The sequence below is a fragment of the Mauremys reevesii genome, linkage group 7 (genome assembly GCF_016161935.1).
Source record: "Mauremys reevesii isolate NIE-2019 linkage group 7, ASM1616193v1, whole genome shotgun sequence".
NCBI classification, from domain to species: domain Eukaryota; kingdom Metazoa; phylum Chordata; order Testudines; family Geoemydidae; genus Mauremys; species Mauremys reevesii.
In genome coordinates, this window is record NC_052629.1 from 64,321,264 (window position 1) to 64,346,588 (window position 25,325).

At 42.4% G+C, this 25,325-nt stretch overlaps 1 protein-coding gene across 1 annotated transcript in view; it reads left to right on the top strand.

Annotated features, from left to right (window-relative positions):
* The window catches only part of CHUK (component of inhibitor of nuclear factor kappa B kinase complex), a 77,818-nt gene that overhangs the window by 22,721 nt on the left and 29,772 nt on the right, over positions 1-25,325 (top strand). The window contains exons 11-15 of the mRNA XM_039480937.1: positions 8,619-8,721; positions 10,693-10,816; positions 12,931-13,082; positions 18,048-18,109; positions 23,201-23,310. Coding sequence (XP_039336871.1) covers positions 8,619-8,721; positions 10,693-10,816; positions 12,931-13,082; positions 18,048-18,109; positions 23,201-23,310 — 551 coding nt within the window. The remainder of the gene's footprint in view (positions 1-8,618; positions 8,722-10,692; positions 10,817-12,930; positions 13,083-18,047; positions 18,110-23,200; positions 23,311-25,325) is intronic.

The window sequence follows — 25,325 nt, forward strand, 5'->3', positions numbered from 1 at the left end:
ATTTTGTTGAATTCCATGAACTATTGGATAGGATGGTGTTAACATAAATTTGTCATTAGTAGCTTTGGAAGAAGCCACCCACCTAATATTTGACATTGAGTTCTTCTGCTAAAAATAACTTTTTTGCCAGTACTGGAGGGACTTTAGTAATCAGCAAAATTATGTGTACCAATATTTCCTCTTGTCAACCAGTTTCAAAAAAGGCTGACAAATTCTACTAGGTTCCATATGAAGGGTTCTCTTGTTTTCATGTTTACCCAGTACAAAGAACCAGATCAGATCATCCACACTTTACTCCCTGTGAAAGAGAAGGGGGAAAAGTTGTACTCCTTAGGAAGAAAACTATTCTTTTCAAGCAGAGGTGGCCAGATGTTAATTTCACCTGTAGGAAAAGACTTTGAACGTCGCTAAAACTCTTCCAAAGGATCAGAGAAAATTAATGGTAGCTCTTGTCAAAGAGGGTCAAAACATTGCCAAGTATGCCTTCAGGAGATCATTTGATGTTTCAGAAACTGCCTCACAATCAGTTGCATCAGCAGTAGCTCTCTGTAGACACGCATGGTTAAGATCATCATTTACTTATGGAAATGAAAACAAAGATAGAGGATCTTCCCTTTGAAGGGGGCGGACTATTATAATAGAATCATAGAATATCAGGGTTGGAAGGGACCTCAGGAGGTCATCTAGTCCAACCCCTTGCTCAAAGCAGGACCAATCTCCAGACAGCTTTTTACCCCAATTCCCTAAATGCCCCCCTCAAGGATTCATTCAGTGCTAAAACTGATGAAGTGTTGGAAAAGATGAGACATTCCACAGCTAGGTCTCTTGACTTATTGCATTTGTTTAGAAAAGTGGTTTTTAACCTTTTTTTCATTTGTGGACCCCTAAAAATTTTTGAAGGGAGATACGGACCTCTTTGGAAATCTTAGACATAGGGGTCTGAGAAGTACGGGTTGAAAACCACTGTTCTGACCCTTAAGCGTCCACAGATTGAAAACCACTGGTTTAGAAGGAAACCACCTATGCCTGTGTTGGGATACCATAAGCAGTAGTGTCTTCTTCCTTTCTCTTCATACTATACACAAAGGAGGCTGCCTTAGTAGCACCAATCATCTTCTCAATCCCAAGAAAGAAGAAAGTCTTTTAAACCTGGGATGAGGACAAAGAATTCTTCAGCTGCATCTTCATTGCCTCATGTCAGGCCTCAGATTTGACATAGAAATCAAGAGCTTTGAACCAGTTTTAGAAAGCACAACCCATGTTTATGGAGACTGGTCATACCATTTCTACAATGCATGATCAGCTATCACCTCCGAGAGAGAGAGAGGGTTTAGAAACAGTAAGGGGGTGTTATACTACCCTGTTTGAATCCCTTTCTCCCTACAACCCTCTCCTTCCCTCCTTTTTCAGATATCCTTCTTTTAAGATGATATTAAGAACAGAAGTTCATGCTCTGTATTGCAAGGTAGAGCTATAGAGGCGGCCCTATTAACTTACAGAAACATGGGGTTCTTCTCTTACTTTCTGATCCCAAAGAAAAATGGAGCTCTCGGATCAATTCTGGACCTCAGAGCTCTAAACAAATATATCAGAAAGTTTCAGTTCAGAATGCTACCCCTGCCATTGATTCTTCCTTCCCTGTCCACTCTAACTTGGTTTGCTGCTCTCAGTTTTAGATGCATGCTTTCTTATTTCTATAAGATACTCATTGCAAATATCTTTGTTCTATGCTTGGTCAAGACTGCTTTGAGTTCAGAGTTCTGTCTTTTGGCCTCCCCACTGCACCCAGAGTTTTTACCAAATGCCTGTTTCTGCTAGCAGCTTACCTAAGGAGACAATGAATTTTTGTCTCCCTATGCTTAGACTATTGACTGCTGAAATATCACTCCCTGGAGGAATTGAGAAGAGCAATTCAAGTCACTTATTTTCTCTTCGAAACGCTGGGCCTTCTAATAGACAGAAGTCTCTACTGTCTCCAACTCAGAAGGTCCCATTCATTGGTGCAATTCTAAAGTCCAGAAAAGAAAGGGCTGTCCTCTTAGAAGAGAGGTTTTTGAAACTACAAACGACTATCTTGAAACTACTTTGGGAGCCCTCTCTAAAACTAATATACTTTTTGACTTTACTAGGTCTTATGGTCTCAGTGACACATGTGGCACCATATGCCAGACTCAGGATGAAGCCACTTCATCCTTGGGTTTCAAAAAATTTCAGATGTGCTACAGACAACATGGCAGAGAATGCTAAAGATGCTCAATATTCTGAGAACAATTCAGTTAATCACTAATGTGGTGGCTAAAACGAGAATATGTTCTCAAAGGAGATTTTTCAACCCTGCTCCTCCTCCTGTGGAGTAGTTACGACAGATGCTTCCAAAATGAGTTGGGGAGCACATCTCAAACAACCTTTTCATTCGAGGGCTTTGGAACCAATAAGAATCTGTATTACACATAACGTATTAACTCACAGCTATTTGGCTTTCAAATCCTTTCTTCTTCAGGTGTAAAATTCAGTAATTCAAGTAGACACACACAGTATGTCAGTTATATATTACATCAGGGGTCAGCAACCTTTCAGAAGTGGTGTGCCGAGTCTTCATTTATTCACTCTAATTTGAGGTTTCACGTGCCAGTAAAACATTTTAATGTTTTTAGAAGATCTCTTCCAAATCAAGTAGGCAGCAGAATAGCCTTTTCACACACACTACCAATAAAGATTGATCACGGATGCCTTCATTGCCGGGTGGGGAGCGCACACAGACTGTCTGAAAACTCAGGGACATTGGTGTCTCTACAGGCTGTTCTGCACATAAACACCCTGGAACTCAGAGCTATCAGATTGGCTTACAAAGCCTTCCTGCCGCAGTCAGGGATCTAATGATACACGTGCTTGCAGACAACACCACAGCAATGCATTGTGTAAATCAGCAAGGGGGAGACAGATCCTTTCCCCTTTGTCAGGAAGCTGTGTGACTCGCACTGGTGCCTGAAGAATCATGTTGCACTAGTGGTCCTTCCTCTCTTAGGTTTCCAAGAGATTGTCTGCCTCAGCAGGGACTTCTTGGGGAGCCACAGATGGTCTCTTAAAACTGAGGCCCTCCTGGAGGTCTTTCAGAAATGGGGGCTCCCATAGGTGGATCTTTTTGTGATGAGCCTTAATGCCAGGTGCAAACAGTTCTGTTCCAAAGGAGGCTTGTGCCCGGGTTTGCTATCAGATATCTGTTCTCCTGGGCCCCCAGCCTGATGTATTTCTTTTCTCTTATTGCCACAATACCCACAGTGCTGAAGGAGTTAAGGCAGGGTCAAGGGTTGAGTTGTCATCATAGCACCAGCGTGGACCAGGTAGTTTTGGTTCTCAGACCTGGTGACCCTGTCCATTTAATGGTCCGTCACCCTGCTGGACCTGCTAAACCTGGTCTCTCTCAGAGCAATGAATGGATTCTTCATCTGGACCTGATGTCCCTCCTGGCCACCTGGATACTGTCTGGACCCAATCACCTGGTTGCTGGTTATGAAAAGAAACTGCCTTGCCTCAGTGCAAGACATTCTCTGTCACAATAGGAAACCCTCGATCAGGCTGACACATAGAGCCAAATAGAACAGACTCTATCTGGGCAATGGAGCTGTTTAGTTAAAGCTGACACTGCAATACCTGCTATTCTTCAGATAACTGCAACACAAAGTGGAAGACTTGCCCTTCAACAGAGACAAACTATTTTTGTCCAAAACTGACAAAGTTCTCCACTCCATGAAAGACTCCAGGGCGACCGTCAGAACATTAGGGCTATACACAACCCCAAACAGGAGACATTAGCAGCCATACCACAGAAACAGAGATAACACGTCTCAGTGACAGCAGAGACCATATGAAGCAAGGGGACAAAGAAGTAGACTACAAATATGCCAATAGAACCAACCTTGAAATTCAGCATCTCAGCACCACCAAACAAACCACAATTTTGAAGTATTGGTCAAGGGTCTGCATGACCTCCCAATAACACCAGCGTCAGCAGACAACGCCCAACTCTTTGGGCACTGACTAAGGCCATTTTACACCAACTGGATCTCGATCACATCTGATCAGTGGGTTTTAGAACTAATTCTAACGGGCTATACCATCCCTTTTACATCTATCCCAACTACCCACCTCCTTCAGGGACCCTTCCCATGAGCATCTATTGAGACAAGAGGTGCATCACCTTCTGCAAATAGGGGTGGTGGAACTAGTCCTAACACAACACACTGGGAAGGGATTTTATTCCCATTATTTTCTGGCTCAAAATAAGTATAGGGGGTGGAGACCTGAGAGAAAACAACAAATTTTTCCGTGCCGACAGATTCAAAATGGTCACCCTGAACTCAATCATCCCTACACTGGAAGAAGGGGACTGGGTCACAGCCCTTGACCTACAAGATGCATACTTTCACATTAAAATCCACCTGGTTCTTCATAAAGATGCTTCATAAAGTTCACAGTAGGACAAGAACACTTCCAATATAGAGTCCTACCATTCAGCCTATAGACAGCACCAAGAGTGTTCACCAAAACACTGGCGGTAGTAGCAGTGCACTTACGCAGACAAGGGATACTCCTATTCCCTTACTTAGACGACTGCCTAATCAAGGGCTCCACAAAGACAGAACAGAAAGAGGTGTTCAACTAACCATCTCCCTCTTCCACTCCCTGGGGCTACAAATCAACGGAAAGAAATCCACCCTCACTCCAGTACAACAACTGGAATTCATAGATGCTCGCCTGGACTCACTCACGGCCAGAGCATCCCTTCTAGAACTCTGCTTTACAAAGATGACCTCCTTTATATCAGTGGTCTCTCACAGCTCATGGGTGCATGCACGCACCTGCTTACAACTACTAGGGCATGTTATGTGTGGAAGCTCTAAAGTTATGGAACTGGTGCAAAAAGCACAATAGCACTATAACAGCTTCATATCTACCAGGCTGCCTGAATATAATGGTGGACACATTAAGCAGATAGTTCTCACCAGAACACGAATGGGAACTGGATGAAATAACACAACACATCTTTTGGAGGTGGAGAAATCCGTCCATAGACCTATTTGTCATATGAGCAAACAAGAAATGCCCAGGATTCTGCTCATGGACAGGACAGGGCGCACAATCACTGGGAGATGTGTTCCTGATAAAATGGAACACCCTGCTCCTATATGCTTTCCCTCCAATTCCTCTAATCTCCAGTCACAAAATATGAACCGACAGGGCCAAGATAATCCTCATAGTGCCAACATGGCCCAGACAGACTTGGTTCACTTACCTGAATCACATGGCGATATGCACTACATTCAATATCTCTCGACGACACAATCTCCTCTCACAGGACAACAGACAAGTCCTCTGTCCCGATCCAGGGAAATTTCTCCTGATTGTGGGGCTCCTTCATGGCTCCAAGGGGACGAATTAACCTGTTCGGATCAAGTACAAGTAGTACTGGTTAATAGCAGGAAACAAAATACACTACATACTTATCTTCAAAAATGGAAGAGATTTTCCATTTGGTGCCAAACAAACAAATATCAGCAAACCAGGCCCCACTCCCATTGATCCTGGAGTACCTGCTATCGTTAAAGAAATCAGGACTGGCTACAAACTTGATCGAAGTCCACCTCGCGGCAATAACCACCTTTCACCAGCAGGTAGAAGGGACCTCAGTTTTCGCCCACCCGATTACAAAGAGATTCGTAATGAGGCTACAAAACATGTGCCCGGACATCTGTGAACTCTCTCTGGCATGGGACTTAAACCTAGTGCTCAAATCCTTAACTAGAAAACCATTCGAACCCTTGGCATCTTGTTTTGTGCTCCATTTATCAATGAAAGTAGCATTCTTAATATTCATCACGTCGGCACGATGAGTGAGCAAGATTGGGGCACTCATGGCTCATGCCCCCCATACACAATGTTCCACAAGGAAAAAGTGACACTGAGGACTCGCCCAAAATATCATTCTCATTCCACTTTAACCAGCCAATTCCCTACTCACTTTCCACCCTAAACCATACAACAACCCACAAAAGGCAGCATTACACACATAAGATGTATGCCGTGCCATGGCCTTTTACCTAGACAGGACAAAGATCTTTCGTAAGTCCCCCAGACTGTTCGTATCAACAAAGGAAAGGTCAAAAGGCACAGCTATATCAACACAAGACTATCTAAGCGGATATCAAACTGCATCCATTTGTGCAAATCCTTACGTAACACTGAAGCTGCAAAGCGCATCAGAACACACTCGACAAGGGCTGTAGCAACTTCTACAGCATTTCTGCACAATGGGCCCATCCTTGACATACGCAGAGCAGCTTACATGGGCATCCACACTTTCACCAATTGTTACACAATCACACTTAGCTCGAGCACAGATGCTAAATTAGGCTGCACAGTCCTAGCAGCAGCTACACAATCAACTCCGAAGCCCCTTCCATCCGCATGAGGGCACTGCTCTACGTTCATCTGAAGTGGAGCACCCACAGGGACACCACTGGATGAAGAAGAGGTTACTCACCTTGTGCAGTAACTGAGGTTCTTTGATTCGTGTGTCCCTGTGGGTGCTCCATTACCCATCCTCCTCCCCGCTACTTTGGAGTAACAATCAGCTGCTCCATGGTAGAGAAGGAACTAAGGGTGTTGAGGCATGTGCATGTCAGAAGAGGCGTCAGCACCACCACGAGACAGCTACTGTGCATACATGCCCCAACCAGACATTGCTAGCAAAATCTCCGATCGGTGCCAGGACGCACCACCACCTGAAGTGGAGCACACACAGGGACACATCTCAAAGAACCTCAGTTACTGCACAAGGTGAGTAACCTTGTCTTTTGGACTATTTACTCTTTGTTAAGCTTGGTATAGCTACACCTAGCGGTGATATCTGTTAGTCATCCCCATATTCAAGGTCACACTGTTTTCTCATGCCCTATGGCAGATATGGCCAAACCATGGCTTGTGAGCAGCATGTGGCTCTTTTACAGTTAAAGCGCGGCTCGCGGAGCCACCCTCTCCCTGTCCATTCTTCATCTGCCAGACTGGTGGGGAGGAGAGCTCAGGGCTTCTGCTTTGTGGAAGAGGGATTTCTGGGCTTTAGCTTCACAGGGGGTATTGGGGCAGAAGCCCTGCACCCTGGCATACACCGTCCTTCGGGGCAGATAGTGCATGTCTTGCAGCTCTTGAACTTCTGAAGATTATTGTATGCAGCTTGGAGGGTCAGTAAGTTTGGTCAGTAAGCCACTCCTGCCCTATGGCATCAAAAAATTTTAAGGGGCTCATGTTTCCCCCTCAAACCTCAGCACGGTACTGACAGATGGATGGACCCTCTCTGTTTGAGTTTCTGGCTGTGCATTCTCTTTACCATCTGTCAATGAACATTGCCTTCTTGATAGCCATCATATCAGCTAGGAGGATAGGGGAGATTCAAGCTCTCAGGGCAAGACCTCCATGTATGATTTTCCTCAGGGACAGTCTTCCTCAGGGCTCACCTGATATGTCTGCCTAAGTTAGTGTCCAGCTGTCACACCAACCAATCTATTCACTTTCTGGTTTTCCTTCTGAAACCTCACTCCTCCCTGAGCAAAGAGACTTCACACTCCTGATGTTAGGATGTTATCCTTTTATTTGAACAGAACCAAACCAAAGATGTACGACTAGACTTTTCATGGTGTTTTCTGAGAGGGTTAAGGCTCAATCAGAATCTTCACAGAGACTAAGTGGGTCTTGAACTGTGTCAAGACCTGCTATCCCCTAGCCAATAAAGACACACTTGGACAAGTTAGAGCTCACTCCAGCTGTGCCCAGGAAGCCTCTGTGGCCTGCCTTACGTATTTCTGAAACGGAGACACTGTAGAGCAGTGGCATGGAATTCAGTCTGCACTTTTCTCTCCCAGCATTCTCTTGTGCAAGCTTCCAAGGTGGATGTAGGGCAATCTTACAATCACTGTTCAAGTAGATATCCCCTCACCCACCTTCTGGCTTTCAGATGATTGATTGCTAATCATGAAGAGAGGAACCGGTGTGGGCAAATACTTGAAGAAGAAAATATGGTTACAGTGATTGTAGTTACCCACACAGATTCTACATCATCCCAACATTCCTGATGATGGAAGTCCTATTCATGAGATTTTTTTATTGGCAAAGGAACAGAGCATGGGTTGCTGCCACCCTGCCCTATATACTTTCTGCTGTGGAAAATGACAGGGTGTGGGGGGCAAAGATGCAGCCCCAAAGGACACTGCTATTCAAAAGAATCCAATCTTGGGCTTGTGTGTGGGGTCTGAACCTAAGAGGTGCTTCATGTGTTTATCCTTCTGAGGCCAGGGGCCAATATTTAAAAAAATAGGTGCTTAATGTTAAGATCCTTAGTCCTTGTTTAAGGACCTAAATAGAATAGCTCGATTCACCAAAGTGCTGAGCCCTCATCAGCTCTCAGTGTACAAAATGATGGTTGTATCTGAGATCAGCATCTCTTCTAACTAGTTCAAAAAAATTGCATAGCACCAAACCGTTGGATTAGTGAGATGTGTTGAAGTCCTTTTGATGACAGTTTGTGTTTGGGATTCTTTGTTTATAATCTTTCTTTTCCTCACCAGAGAGGCTGGGACAGTTACATGGTTTATTTGTTCGATAAAAGCAAAATTGTGTATGAAGGACCCTTTGCTTCCAGAAGTCTGTCTGACTGTGTAAATTACATTGGTAAGTGTATTCCAATAGACTTTGAACCTGAATGCCCTTCAACTAGTTTAATACCCAAATTTGTCTTGCTTTCAAAATCTGCATCTACAGAGTGTCTGAGATATTTTCTCTTAAAGCTCTTTAAAGATTTATATTAAAATCCCTGAGCATTGAGGGAACACGGTCCGTCTCCACTGTCAGTAAATAAATCCCATCCAAATAGAACCACAACCGGTGTGGCCAAAAACTCTGTAGTGTGAGTTCCTGTGGGAGCAGACTGCTATGGAGTCATATAAATTAGGGAAAAGGCCTGTGTTACCTGACCATGTCTCCAACTATCACCTCTTAGTCCCCAAGTGTTCCATTACAGCCTTTGGTAACACAGCTGGGTGGGAGTGGACACCTTTGCCCATGCCTTATTGACCAAGATGATGGGGGGAGGGGAGGGAATTAGATTCCAGAACCTCTTTTCCCTCCTGTTCCTCTTTGGGGTGTAATAGATTGTATTGTTACGTGGCATGCACACAAGGACTAAGGTTATACATGCAACCCTAACTTTGGCATCTCCCAACTGTTGAGTGCTCAACTGTGCAACATTAGTGTTCTTCAAATGTAGTGCTTTTTCTGGAATTATGTGTACAGCACTATAGATGTGCATGGGATATGACTGACAAATAGCAGTTTTTCTGTGTGTGGTTGCACATGTCCATCCACTGTAGGGGAGTGAGTGCGCCAGGGAACAATTGTCAGAGTTTTCTCCCAATGGTACTCATTGAGGCAGCACAAGCTCCCTCTGTGCCTTGTGCACGGTACACAGACAAACAGGGCAGAGCCACCCTGACCCTCCTCAGTTCCTTCCTGCTGCCCATGATGGTTGCTGGCATTCCCTTTTCTTGCTTCTGCAAGTCTTTTTGTAAAGCATGCAAATAGTGCCCATTTGTAAGATTCTGTACAGTTAGTGTAGGTTGGTTAGTTAATGTAGTTTAAAAAAAAAAAAAAACTGGCTTTGTTGGTTTTGTGGATCTGGCACCCAGTCTGGGTACCAGCCCTAGTACTGGATATATGCCAAGCTCTCTGGTTTTCAAGTCCTGCCACTCTTGTAGTAAGGCACTGCCTAACAGTGACCCTCATCCCAGTTCCCTTAAGTGCTTGGGGGAGGCTCACATGAGCGACAAATGTAGCATTCGTAAGGGCTTTAAGTGCTACTCCAAGAAGAACAGGGCAGCCAGACTTACATACCTGCTGCTGGGATTGGTGCTACATTGTCTGTCTGAACCATCTACCTTAGTCCAAGTACCAAGTGCCTTGGCATCAGTTAGCAGTGCATCTCCAGCGTTATTGGTACTGAGAGGCAGATTGGTGTCGCTGGTACCAAAGAGGAGGCATTGTACACAGGACTTGGTACCTGAGTCATCAAAGAAGGTGAAGAGGTTGAGCTTATCTAAAGACTTGGGAGTGTGCCCATAGAGGAGGCATTCTCCAGGGCACACCTCTAAGCAGGGAAATTCATTGACTTCAGAGCCCAGTATGGGCCAGTTGAGACTGACAAAAGATCAAAATCCTGTGTGTCCCTGCCTAGCTGTTCTCACCATTAGGAGTATATTAGAAATCAGTGATAATTTATCTGAGTTAGAGATGTCTTAATTCTGATGATGTTTTGTAATTTTTTAATAAGTCTGACTGGATCTTCACCCATTACTTTATTATTCTCTTGAAATAGATTATTTTTGTAGCTAAAAGAGTCTTGCAATGTGAAAAATAATGCTGGCAGTGGTACAGAAATGCAATGTTAGCCTCTTACAAATATTCCAGGAAACTTCATTTATACTTGCATCTGAAGAAGTGGGTATTCACCCACGAAAGCTCATGCTGCAGAACGTCTGTTAGTCTATAAGGTGCCACAGGATTCTTTATTGCTTTTACAGATCCAGACTAACACGGCTACCCCTCTGATACTTCATTTATACAGTTTTCTTTTTCTCTTGTGTGCAGTACAGGACAGCAAAATCCAGTTGCCAATTTCACAGCTGCGTAAAGTGTGGGCAGAAGCCGTGCACTATGTGACTGGGCTAAAAGAAGATTACAGCCGGCTATTCCAAGGGCAGAGAGCTGCAATGTAAGTTGGTGCAAATTCAGTAGACCAGGAAGAGAGATGTGTACATGGAAGATGTTTGAACTGAAAGCTCTATGAATTAAAGGATTCTTGGATACCCACTCTTTTGAAGTGCTTTGTTCTTTTTGTCCATAAACTTAAATTGTAAACCAGATGAGAACTTGTCCTAATTTGTAAAATATTCAGTGCTTCTATATATTAATATTTACATCAGTAAAAGCAACTTCAACTTTAAAAATCAATAAGCTAGAGGCTGTTTCTGTAGTGTTGCTTATTGCAGCTGGTCTGGGTTTATGGTGGCTGTAGTTTTATTCTTGCAAATGCATTTTAGCAATAAGTGTAGATTGAGAATTCAAATGGCTAGTGATCAAGACTATTTGGTCAGAAGGAGTGCTTTGTGTTCTTCATTAGGTCATAAATCATAGCAGAAGATGCTGAGCATTTTCAAAGGTGTATTTTCCATCAAACATAATTGTATCCTAGATAAAAACTGCATTGAGCTGGAGTTAAGGTTCAGCTCAAATTAGTAATTTTGAGTAAAATAAGTTGCCCCAATGATGTAATTGTCCCCAAAACAAACATTAACAAGCCCAGGAAATGCCAAGTTAAAGTTAACCTTTAAAAGAAAAGATTAAGTATCAGAGGGGTAGCCGTGTTAGTCTGGATCTGTAAAAGCAACAAAGAATCCTGTGGCACCTTATAGACTAACAGACATATAGTCTGTTAGTCTATAAGGTGCCACAGGATTCTTTGTTGCTTTTAAAGAAAAGATTAGTGCATGATAGCAGTTGTAGTTCCAGATTAGTTTAAAGTAAACTGATTTTTAAAGACACATTAGATTTTTTTTTTTTCTTCATGGTGTCACAAAGACCATTAGTCCATTTTAAAAAAAGCATTCAAATGTAGTCTGTGCCCAAGATTTCAGTGAGTGTTTACTATATGGTAAATTGGAAGTTTCTGTTACCCGAAGACTGTTTGGAACACAAGGTAATTACCTTAGAACCCACTTCAGAATTTAAATTTTTAACTCCTAAACTAATGGATTTACCTGCAAATACTCAGAAAATTCTGTGTTCAGAGTACATGCTGTAAATTTGGTGATGGTACGCTGCATTCTTCTTCGTTCACCAGAGTGGTCGAATCTCCACCTTATGTGCAAAACTCAACTCAGCCTTAACTGTGGAATCACGACTAGCAGCTCCATTATATTTATTCAGTTTTATTGAATGTAGCAAAACAGTACTTCTCATTGAGGGGTACCTTCACAGGCTAAATTTAAAGTTTAAATTAGAATTTTCAGTGGGGAAGACTGTACTTCAGATGTTCATAAGCCAGAAAAAGCTAAAAGGGATTTTCAAAAATAATTCATCATATTCCAGGAACAGACAGCAGATGATGATGATAAAGATAGCTTTTGCAAGTTTAACTATGATGTTTGCTCTGTGACCAATATAATACACCTCTGCCTCGATATAACGCTGTCCTTTGGAGCCAGTAAATCTTACTGCATTATAGGTGAAACTGCCTTATATATAACTTGCTTTGATCCACTGGAGTGCGCAGCCAACACCCCGGTCCTCCCGGAGCACAGCTTTACTGCCTTATATCCAAATTCGTGTTATATCAGGTCGCGTTACATCGAGGTAGAGGTGTAGTACCAATACAGACCGTTCAGAGTAGTTTGCATGTGCAGGGATAGATGGTCTGTCTTATTACTGGTATTATGGTAGCACCGGGAGGCCCCAGCCATGACCATTCCCCTGTGTTGCTTGGTGCTGTACAATCACGTACCCAGTCAGTCCCGGCCATGGAGAGCTCACTGTCTAAATAGCCAAGACAACTAAAATGAAGGGGGGAAAGGAAGAATTATTCTCCCCATTTTACATATGGGGAACTGAGGCCCAGAGGGATTTAAATGACTTGCCCAGGGTCACACACGGGGTTCGTGTCTCTGCTGGAAACTTTATGCCGGAAGGTTGTAAAAAATTCAGTGCCACTGATGCATTTCCTTTAGATGTTAGAATTCAGGTTCTCCATAGCAGTTCATTCTTTGTTACTAACTCACAGAATTCCAGTTGTATTAATTTTAACAGGCCCTGTTTGCAATTATTGTTTAGGTTGAGTCTTCTTCGATATAATGCCAACTTAACCAAAATGAAAAACAATATGGTGTCCGCATCTCAGCAACTGAAAGCAAAGCTGGAATTCTTTCATCAGAGTATTCATCTTGATCTGGAAAGATACAGTGACCAGATGGCTTATGGAATATGTAAGTATTTTTGGAATAGTTGAAGGCCCCAATGAAGGTCATGGAGGGTAGACAGTTCCTGCTGCAGATAACTTGTAATGTAAAAGATTCAGATAGAGGTTTGAGGATGAAGACTCTCATACAAGCAAATGAACTTATTGGAGGATCAGTACAGTTTTGCTAGTGTTTTGTTTATTTTTTAAATTGGGGACAGAGGTCAGGGGACCTAAGACTTGGAAGAAAACACAAAATCATCACTAATAAAGTTTGCAGATAGACAAGGTAGGTGAGTGATGTCTTTTATTGGACCTAATTCTGTTGGTGGAAGGGACAAGCTTTTGTGTTACACAGAGCTCTTCTTCAGGTCTGGGTTCTCCAATCCTGAAGAACTTGCGTAGCTCAAAGTTTGTACCTTCCACCAACAGATTTTGGTCTGATAGAAGACATGACCTTCCTTGTGTTTCTCATATCTTGGGACCAATACTGCTGCAACACCACTGCAAACAGTTTGCAGATGAGAGACGATTGAGCGAGTGGTAGCTAATGAAGAGGAGGTTACTGATACAGAGTGATCTGGATCACTTTGTAAGCTGGGCATAGGCAAATAATAGATGTTTTAATATGGCTAAATGTATGCAGGGAGTCCTCGGACTTAGGACCCAGTTCATTCCTCAGAATTGCGTTGTAAGTTGAAACGTTGCAAGTTGAAACCGCTTTTCCCATAGGAATCAATGGTATAAAGGGGAGATTAGTTCCTGAACCAAGGCTTGATACACTATTTTTACCACAAGGACCCAGATTTTTGTACTAAATGAATTATAGATGACTAACGTAGCAATGTCAATGTATTTATTTGGTAAACAGCATTCAAATAAACATATATTCACATATGCTTTGACTTCCCAGAACTTTTTGAAGGGCTCTTGGCTGGGGGCTTCTCTGCAGTCTTTTCTGCAATCTTAAAGTGTCCAAGGAAGTTTGGATAGATGTTCTCCTCTTCTCCTTGTAAATTTCCATGTAGCAGCTGTTATAATGAATGGAGCTGGAAGGGGGACCCTTGCAGTTGCTTGTCTGATTGGCTTCCACAGCCAAGGTAGCTTGTTGCCAGGAGGCCTTGCTGCTAGTTTTTGATTGGCTGAGCCTGGGGCTGGGAGCCAATGAGAAAGCTTGAACAGTGAAATCAGTGATTAGCTGAGGCTCAGCATGTGATGTGTGCTGTTCTCCCTGCCAGCTTTCCTCATAAGGGTGAAACAAGCGTCAGAGGGGCGAAACAAGCAGTAAATTGAAAAGTGTCATAAGTGGCGTCCGACATAAGTCAAACATTGTAAGTCCAAGGACTCCCTGTACATTTAGGAACAAAGAATGTAGGCAATGCTTATGGGATGAAGGACTCTATCCTGGGAACCAGTGACTCTGAAAAAGATTTGGTGAGAGAGGTGGATAATCAGCTGAACATGAGTTCCCAGTGTGATGCTGTGGACACAAGGGCTAATGCGATCCTGAGATGTGTAAATGGACATCTTGAGTTGGAGTAGAGAAGATTTTAAGGCTGTATTTGACCCTGGAATGCTGCATCCAGTTCTAGTGTCCATGGTTCAAGAAAGGTGTTGAACAATTGGAGAGGGTTCAGAGAAGAGCCCTGAGAATGATTTAAAAGCATTGAAAACATATCTTAGAGCAGGGGTTCTCAAACTGGGGGTCGGGACCCCTCAGGGGGTTGTGAGGTTATTATATGGGTGGGGGGATCGCGACCTGTCAGCCTCCACCCCAAACCCCGCTTTGCCTCCGCCATTTATAATGGTGGTAAATATATAAAAAAGTGTTTTTAATTTATAAGGGGGGTCACACTCAGGGACTTGCTGTGTGAAAGGGGTCACCAGTACAAAAGTTTGAGGATCACTGTCTTAGAGTGATAGACTCAAGGAGCATAGTCTATTTAACTTAATAAAAAGAAGGTTAAGGAGTGACTTGATTGCAGTTGCTAAGTACCTATACGGGGAACAGACACTTAATAATGAGGTCTTCAGTCTAGCCAGAGAAAGGTATAAAATGATCCAATGGCTGGAAGTTGAAGCTAGACAAATTCAGACTGGAAATAAGGCATACATTTTTAATAGTGAGGGTAATTAACCATTGGACGTATTTACCCAAGGTTGTGGTGGATTCTTTATCACTGACTATTTTTAAATCAAGATTGGATATTTTGCTAAAAGACAGGCTTTAAGAATTATTTTTGGAAGCTTCTATGGTCTGTGTTATACAGCAGGTCCAAGTAGATGATCACAATGATCCCTTCTGTCCTTGGAATATATGAATGGCAGAAGTGAGGGAGTTGGTGAGAATAAGGGAGTAGGAAAAGGAAGAAACAGAAGGACAGTCCCATTTCTGCGCATGCTTTGTCATGGTAGGGTTTTGTAGGCATCATGGTGAGCATACCCTAAAGAGGCATTTCTGGGCGATATGGGAAGGGTGTGGCTCTATGAATTTAGTTGTGGAATTTTCCTAGGTAAAAGAGCTGTGGGAGAAGATGGCTGGTGGGGAGGGAAGTTGAGAATGTTAGCAGAGTGAAAGTGGGGTGAACATTGCAATGAACTAGTAGAGCAGCTAGGTAGGGCAGGACTAAGTTGTCAAGGACCTTAAAGGTGAAGACAAGCTGGCTGGTGCTTGATGCAGAGTGAAGGAAGAGCAAGAGGTTAATGTGGGTCAGTAACAAGCCACAAAGGTGTATGTAGCATCAGCAATTTGAATAGATTTGAATACGTAAGTCTGCCGTAATCAAGGCCAGAAAGGTTGCAGTAGTCAGAACGGGAAATAATGAAACCCTGGATGAGCATTTTGGTGGCATAAACAGAGGATAGGCTATTACATATGGAGAAACAGCAAAATTTATACATGGTTGGTATGTGTAGCCATAGAAAGGGTTGAGTCAAAGAAATACCACCTGAATGCCTGATAGGGTAGTCATGGTGTCAACAGATATGGGAGAAAGAAGGGAGAGAGGGCTTGAGGGAATGATTAAAAGATCAATTTTTTCCAAGTTGTGTTTAATCTGCGAACAGGACATAATCCATGAAGAGATATCAGAGACAGGATGAGATGCTGGGTTGGATGGAGGTAGATTTGTGAGTCGTCAGCAATGACGGTGGTGGTTGAAGCCATGCTTGTTAGATATGTGCACCTAGATAGGACATAATGGGTATCAATGATTGTGCCAATCAAGAGGGTGGGTTAAGAGCTTGCTATAGGAGCGGTCAGAGAAGCAGGAGGAGGACCCTGAGAGAATAGAGCTATGAAAGTCATTGGAAAAGAGTTAAAAAAAAAATTAGGGAGTGGTCAGTGGTGTAAGAAGCTATCCAAAGGTCAAGGAGGAAGACTGATATACGAGCCCTGAGATTTGACCTGGAAGAGGTTGTTGGAGGTTTGGTGTGAGCAGCTTCCATGGAACAGAAAGGGTGACAGCTGGATTGAAGAGTTAGTGTGTGAGGTGTGGGATCTTGGGTTCAGAAAGGCAGTTAAGCAAAGGACTACATTTTTTTTAAGATAGGGGAGACTCGTATTGGGAGGCGAACAAACCTGAAGTGGAGAGTGAGTTGAGGGGGTAGCGAGGAAGCTGTTCTAAGCATGCTCTGCTAGGCCTCTAAAAAATCTAGTTGCTATTGTGTTGAGCTGCCTTTATCTCAGTTCATTTCCTTCTCAAACCTCAGTTTGTACTTTCCGGAACCTGTCCTCTTAATCATAATCCCTGGGGCTGTCAAGATGTGTGGCACATGTTCATTCCATGACCTGCCCTCCTTCCCCTGTCGATCAGAATCTATTCATTCTGGATTCTGGTGTGAAGGAACTGAAGGGGGATCAGGGCAGCTCTGCCTTTTATACTTTGGCCTGGGAGCAAAAGCATATGGAGGATGCAAGTGCCACCTGATGGGTAGTGCATTGGGAAAAACTCTTTGACTTCGGCGTTTTGGGCATGCACAGTCTAAAGTGGAATGGATATGTGGAACACATCTTGAAGAACAACTTACAGAAATCTTAAAAACTTAAAAAATCTGCCACATGTTCATTTCCTTCTCTGGAGTTCCTGCCCATTCCAAAGTTTGAATTCACTGAAGGAAGCAAGACTCCCTTGCCCCCTTCGCATAAAGTTTTTTACATTTGAAGCAATGGGCAATTGGCATTGTTGACAACTTTATACATAGTGTAGTTTTGCTGATCATTTCTCACTTTTGCCATTCTGGTGGCACGTGTTTTTTGTTTTTGTTTTTTTTCTGTTGGAAATCTATCTGTATATGTTCTCCATTACCATAGTATCTGAGTGCTTTGCTGTCTCTAATATATTTATTCTCTCAACAATCCTATGAGGTAGAAAAGTGTTGTTACCTGCATTTTAGATTAATAGATGTTAAGGCCAGAAGGGACTATTCTGATCATCTAGTCCTGACCTGCTATTTGGCACAGACCAGAGAACCTCATCCAATGATTCCTGCCTCAAGTTCATAACTTCTGGTTGAGCTCTTTTTAATAGTGAGTGTGATTAAATGTAGTTACAACTGACATAGGGATGTGGTGAAGTTTCCATCATTTGGAGTCTTAGAATCAAAATGGGATGTCTCTCTTTTTAAGAGACCTGCTCTAGCTCAACCAGAAGATATGTTTGATGCTGGAATAACTGGATGAAGTTCTTTGGCCTGTGTTATACAGGCCACAAAAATTTCCAAAAGTTGGGAACCTAAAGTTATGAGATGAAGTTCATAGGCTTGATTTTCAAAAAGTGGCTGAACTCAAGATAACTGAAGCCATTGCAAGCTGTTTGGGTTCTCAGTATTCTTGAAGTTCAGGACACTTATTTAGGTACCTAACTGTGGACTTCAGTGTGTTTCTTTAGGCACCCATTTTCTAAAATTTTTATCTTCATTTATCTAGGTTCGTTCCCAATTCATGTGATATCTGCGCTTTTTTGTTTATTAATCAGACTCCATTTCTTTTAAGCCTCAGAAAAGATGCTCAAAGCCTGGAAGGAAATGGAAGTAAAGGCCATCCAGTGTGCTGAGGTATGGGAGTGAAAGAAGGATGCTTGATGTCTGGGGGAGGGGGACTTGGCAGGCTGAGATACTGAAAATTTTTGCATTTGGGTCAGTTTCGCCTCTGAAGTGTTACTGAGGAATAATTTATGCAACCACAGGACCTGTGTATGGTGTAGAAAACTCGAGGGATTCTCTCAGGCAATTATAGCATTTTTAAAGGAACTGAATCATTGAGTCTGATGAAATACATTCACTTAAATAAATGTTAAATCATGACTTAATAAACTTAAGCTATAGTGTGTGCCATAGCTGAAGCAGCTGTTCAAGATGCTTCATGTACTGAGCGAAGTAGCAATAACAAAATTACTGTTTCAGCCAGAGGATCTTCCTCAAGAAACAATCCAACTGTCACCATGTTGTTCAAATGTAACAATTTATTTCTCCATTGTACTCTTTCTATTGTCTTCTTAGAGTCCATATTAGAAACACAAGATCATGGAAAACTATTATTCATTTCTAGAGTGAGGTGATTTGGGAGTAAATGAGATTTTGTAGTTGTTCCCACTCCCATCCCCCACACAGATATTTTTGGTTTACCAAGCTTGACAGGGAACCAATCACTTAACATCTTACCACTTTATTTTAAACTTGTCTTGACATCAGAGTAATTGAAATACCTAAACCATCCATTTTGACATCCTCTTTCTAAAGCTCACTTCTCATTATGGAAGCATCTCTTATGATGCAGTTTGTAGCTTCCAAGGCCAGAAGGGACCACTGTGATCATCTAGTCTGACCTCCTGTGTAACACAAGACACAGGACTTCCCTGAATTAACTCCTGTTTGAGCTAGAGCATCTCTTTTTTAGAAAAATATCTAATCTTGATTTTAAAATTTCTGGAGATGGCAAATCCACCACAACCCTTGGTAAGTGTCACGGATGCACAGGTTTGGTGCTACATCCTTAGCTTTTGAACAGTCTCTTGGAGGAACCCCCTTAGTATGCCAGACCCTCAAGGGGTCTCATTCTTCCTTCAAGGAAGACAATGCAGACTCACTGCATCCTTGATTGGAGGCTCCAGCATTCCTGCTTCACACCATGAATTCTGGTCAGCAAGTCCAACTGAGAAAGACTCCTGGTAGAGACTTGTACGCTCTTCAGGGACTAATGCACCCTAGCCAGTATTTCCAATGACACCCTAAACAGTGTTTTCAAAACAGAGTAGGATTTATTAGAGATGTGGTGGGTGAGGTAATATCTTTTTCTCAGTCCAGTAAAAGATATTACCTTACCTACATTATCGCTCTAATATCCTGGGACCAACATGGCTACAACTACCTGGCATACAACAACGTAGGATTAATTAGTCATTGGAACGCCGTGTTGGAAGTCCTTAGATTAGCAAAGAGAAATAAAGGTTAAAGCACAGTCCATTCAGGTCAGTCTAGAACCATTCACCAGCTGAGCCTAAATTTACTTATGGCCAGTTTATCGCCCTTTGCTCTTGTGCTAACATAGTCCTTTAGCTTAAATAGCTCTTCTCCCTCCCTGGTGTTTACTCCCCTCATGTATTTATAGAGAGCAATCAGATCCCTTCCCAGCCTTCATTTTGCTAGACTAAGAAAGCCAAGCTCTTTGTCTCCTCTCATAAGAGAGTCTCTCCATTCCCCTGATCATCCTCACAGCCTTACACTCTACCTCTTGCAGTTTTAATTCATCTTTCTTGAACATGGGTGACCAGAAATGTATACAATACTCCAGATTCCTTGTACAATGGTATTAATACTTCCCTATCTCTGCTGGAAATACATCACCTTATACGTCCTAGGATCGCCTTTATCTTTTTTGTGGCCTTGGTACATTTGTGGCTTATAGTCATCCTGTAGTGATCCGTACACCCAGGTCTTTCTCCTCTGTCATTACCAACTATGAGCTCCCAGTTTATAGCAGAAATTCTTGTTTTTAGCCCCTAAGTACATGACCTTGCATGCTGTACTATTACATGTCATCCCATTTCTATTACTCCAATCCTCGAGGTTATTCAATTCTTACTGGATAATATTTCATTTCTCCGCTGTGTTGATGCCTCCCAACTTTGTGTCAACTGTGAATTTCATTAGTACATTCCTACTTTTGTCCCTAGATCACTGATTAAAATATTAAATAAGAACTGTCCCAAGACTGATAGTTGGGAGACTCCACTAATAACTTCCCTCCAGGCACAGTCCATTGTCATATCCCTTTTAGCCAGGTCATATTCTCGAATTCCACTAATTTCCCATGGGGAACTGTATCAAATGCTTTACTTGAAATCCAGGTAGATTTGATTGACTGTGTTTTCCTGGTCTAGACAATCATTTATCTTACCTAAGAAAGATATCTGGTTAGTCTGGCGTGATCTACCTTTTGTAAACCCATGTTGCATTTTGTCCTATTTTCCATTTACCTCCATGTCTTTAATCCTTTTGTTAAAGTTTTTTCCCAAGTCTTGCCTGCTATTGAAATCAGACTAACAGGTCTGTAGTTGCCTGGAACCTTTTTTCCTTTTCTTAAACTACTTTTGATATTCTCCAGTCTATATAGTACTGCTATCAATTTATTAGATTTATTAAAAATCCTTGCTACTGAATTTGTAATGTCGTGTCCCAGTTGCTCTAGTATTCTAGGATGGAGTTTATCCAGTTCCTCCACTTTGAATTTAAAGATTACGTTTTTAAATCAAGATTGGATGGCTTTTTCTAGAAGATAAGCTCCAGCTCAACTACGAGATGTGGGTTTAATGCAGGAATTACTGGTCTGTTTTCAGGTCTGTGCTGTGCAGGAGCTCAGACTGGATGATCTAATGGTCCCTTCTAGCCTTAACATCTATGAAACCTTTACTCCACCACAATGTTGTTTTTGCCTTGGAATTCTACTTTTTTTTTTCTCCAAAACAATGAAGCATCACTTCATGTGTTCTAGAAGTAGTTGTGGGCCAGTCAGATAAATATATTGAAGCAGCTTTTACATAGTGCAGTCAGATGGTGGAGGTGATTCCTATATTAGTGTTGGCTAACACTTTGCATTTTATTTTTTTAAATAAAGTGTGTCTTGTGGAAGTGGGATGTTATATAGAGTCCCGTCCCTTTCCACAAATTGCTCAACCTTTTTTTCTATCAGGGGCCAGTTAGGAAAGGCTCAGTTTAAAGGCTTCAGGATCTGTCATCCATAATCCTGTTCCTCTGGGTAGGGGGGTTTAAGGTCCTACCTCTGATTTTTCTGGATGTCCATGAGATGCGGAGGATTCCCTCTTGATCGTTGTGCTTGCATGACACAGGAAATGTGTACTTGTTGCTGCTGCCAGCACACTAGCTAAATTATGCTCTTTACTACAGCTTCCCCTGTTGACCATTCTTTGTTCAAGTGTCCAGAACGATTAGAAAATGCTACATCTAGTGTTTCCTCTGGTCCTCCTGACTCAAGGAGGATGCCGATGTGTTTCCTTGGTGTTTTTTCCCCACCAGCCTAGGTATGCTATTGCTATGTTCAGTGTCTGGGTCCTGGCAGATTTAGTTTGATGACTTGGACCTCGAGGTCCATCTCCCAGAGTAATTGGTGGATATTATCTTCTCTGTCTATAGCTATACAGGAAGTCTTCTAATCAGTGCACTCTCAGGATAGCTTTAATGCCAAGTCAACATCTAACAGAACTTGTCTTTGGGTCATATTGGGTGGCTTGACTAATAGGGCTTAGTCTCAGCACTCTGTTACATGTTCCTGCATTGAACACCCTGAAGATGGAGCAGTGCTTTGATCCAAGTGCTGCCTCCACCTGGATTCTTTTTCTTAAGAATTAAGAAGTTAAGGTTGTCTTGTCAAACTCCACTTGTTTCTCTTAGAAGGATAAGTGACATTTTTATTTTGTCCTCAGGGTTTTTTCACCCAGAGTACTTCTTGGAGCTACTTCCAGGTTTCTTGAACTAGTGTAGCTGCTCTGTATCATCTCTGTCAGGGGACACGTGTCCTTTCTTATGGCCTTAACGTCATACATTTCCAAGGAAACAGATGCAATCACCTGGATGTCAGCAGAACAATCCAATTTCATTTGATTAGGACACAGTCCATCTGGAATTCAGATATATAATTCATATCCTTGTTGGCAAAATCAAAGACTTAAAAATTCAAAATGTACCATCTCCTGATGACTCAGTTCAGCTATCCTAAAAGCATTAGGAAAAAAATCTGAACATCTACAAGTCTCAGAGCATGGTCAACTCAGTTTGATTCCACAACCTGGGTAGAAAGAAATAGAACCTCTTATGAGAAGAATTGCAGATCCCTGGCAATCAGAGTGTACATTGATCAGATGCAAGGAGGTAAAACACCTTCTTCCAATGCTGTATTTGGTCTGAGTCCTTCAGTCTGCTATTCTCCCTACTGTATTTCCTCATCTCATCCTGGTCTCTTCCATACCCTCCACTTGAGGAGTAACAGTATGTTAACCTATCAATCACGACTCCAGACTAGTAGATTCCTTCTACATGTGAGAACAGACCATTTGGACTTGCCACAAGTTTGTCTTCTCTTAACAGAGGAATCACTACAGTGGCATTTTCCTATTCAGGTACATAGTTTATCTATTTATAGCTTTTAAAGTTTTCAAGTTCTGGAAGCATCTCAACTTGGACTGTAATACAGTTCCACAGCTTACATATAGGAGCAGTTTCAGCACCAAAATTGAGACTATCTGCAGATTCTGTGGTCTTGTGGCTGTGGTTAACCCAACACTGCTGACTCTAGAGGAATCCTTTGTTATAAGAAGATATGTTTGCTGTTTGTTTGTATTGTCTGTGTCTATCCAAGGTTGCTGAGGGTATTGTACGTTGTATGTAAATTGGTCTGATTTCCGTAGAACTATAGCAGCAACTAGTTGATCCTAATGAATGATTATTGTCCCTCAATGACAGCAAGAATGTTGTTAATTCCACTCAGGTTCACTTGTCTATTGAACAAAGTAACTTGGAGAATCTTTTTGTTGATTTTTATGTATTTCTGCTCCTGAAATTGCTTAATACATGGACTATCACTTTCCAGTAAAAACTTGAGATATATGGCGAGTTTTATTTTTTTCTCATTAGGCTGGAGATATTGGATACCTAGATGAACAGATTATGGCTCTGCACACAGAGATTGTGGAACTGCAGAGGAGTCCATATGCAAGGCGCCAGGGAGATGTCATGGAGAGTCTGTAAGGAAAAGAGCTATTCTCTCATACTTGTTGAAATAAGTTTACATTGTAACAGGTTTTATTTATATATATATATATATATATATAAAAATATTTTTTTTTTAAATTCTCCATTTTGAAGAGGTGAAAGTAAGTGGGAAGGGGAGGGAAGTGTGTGTGTGTGTGTGTGTTTCCTTCAGTGCTTCAGAATTATATACCAAAACTGCGTGCTTGAGAGAGCTAAGGTTTTTCTTGCTTTGTTTTCAGCCCCAAGAGGGAAGTAAACTTCATTGAGCCATTGTTGTATGAAAATGACAATATTTTCTCAAACATCATTAAGTGTTTCAGATGTGGTTTTGGAGCAATAATAATATTTAAAAAAAAAACTCTTGAAAATCGTTAGTTATATTCCATTTACAGCCTACTTTAAAAGAACATTGGGGTTGCAAAGTGAAGCACTCAAGTTAGGAAGTGCCAACGTAAAGTTTGCACATGCAATCTTAACTTTGTCCCTTTGTGCATATGTATAACCATATAGCCTGTAGTTACTGGATCTGTTATTTCCAAAGAAACTCTGTTCTATACAGTGCTCAGTGAATTGGTGCTGACCGAGGTAGGTGTCTTCCTGATCTCTGCTTTATTCACTGTGCATCCCTGAATGATTCCCTACACACTGTCCATCCTGGGCATTCTGGAGCCATATCTGCTCTAAGCTACACTGCTATCAATTCAGAGTAAGTGCACACATTTCAGTATATTTACTTTGGAGTGAAAGCAGGCAACGGGGGCAGGATGAGGGGTGCTGGATACTCACCGATAATGGTAGAGGGTCCAACTAGCTTGATGTGCAGTCTCCAGCAGTGCCACAGGCCTGATCAAGGCTTCAGCCTGCTGCCTGATATGTTGATGAGCAACTTGTATCGTGAAATTGCTGGCTTGGAATTGGGGATCAGAGTGGGTGGAGGAAGCCTATTAGAGACAGATAAGGAAAAAAATGTGCTGCTGAGTATGTAACCAATTATCACGTAAACAACAGCTAGAGAGCAGGAAGAAACGTCTCTTCCCTTCCTGAGTAAGTGAATGTTTAGAGCCAGGAAATGAGAAGAAAGGATGATCTTGTGGCTAAGGCACTGGACAGAGGCACAGGAGATCTCATTTTTCCCCCAGCTGTGTCAGATTCCCTGTATGACTTTGAGCAAGTCACCAATCTGCTGAATTTCAGGCTTCCACATCTGTTAAATGAGGATGATAATCTTTCCTTCCTCCTACACTGTGCCTATTGACATTGTGGTCTTCGGGGTAGGGACTGTCTATACCTAGCACAAAGGGGCCTCAGTTTTGGCTAGGGCCTCTGGGCACTCCCGTAATACAAATGCTTTTCCCGCTGGTAACTGTAAAACGGGACTTGCCGCAGTGAGAGACCTAGATCTACAGGACCATTGTCCCAGTTACTGTGTGCCATCCAATCCAACTGGAAGTGACAGCATGTGATCCTGTACCAAAGGTGGCAAATGCTGCTCTGAAGTACGGTCCTTTTTTATCTGAGTGTTTCATATTAGCACCCATCACCATGTGTCACAGCGCTTCCATAGGAACAGCCATTCTTGGCTCACAAGTATCTGAAAACATACCCAACCAGGTTACTACTTCAGTTGCAGGGGGATTGCATATCAGGTTCTACTATACCCCTTCCTTGTTGGGGGGTGAGGAGCAAACGGGGTGCCTGGTCCCTTGTGAGTGAGGGAGGAGGGGAGCGAGGAGCAGGTTGAGTGCTTGGCCCCTCAGAGGTTGGGGGTTATAGGGAGCGAGGAGCAGGCTGGGTGCCTGGTCTCTTGGCAGTTGGGGGCTGGCAGGGGTGAGAAGCAGACGGGGGTATGATGGGGTGGAGATTTTCTCTCTATCCTTGTCTCAGATTTTCTCTCCTCTGTGTATTTATTTTTCAATTACCAGTGCACACCAACAAGCACCAGACTGGGATTAGGGCACAAGAGAGACTGCTGGATCGTCAGTCCTGTTTGCACAGCATCTAAAACTTA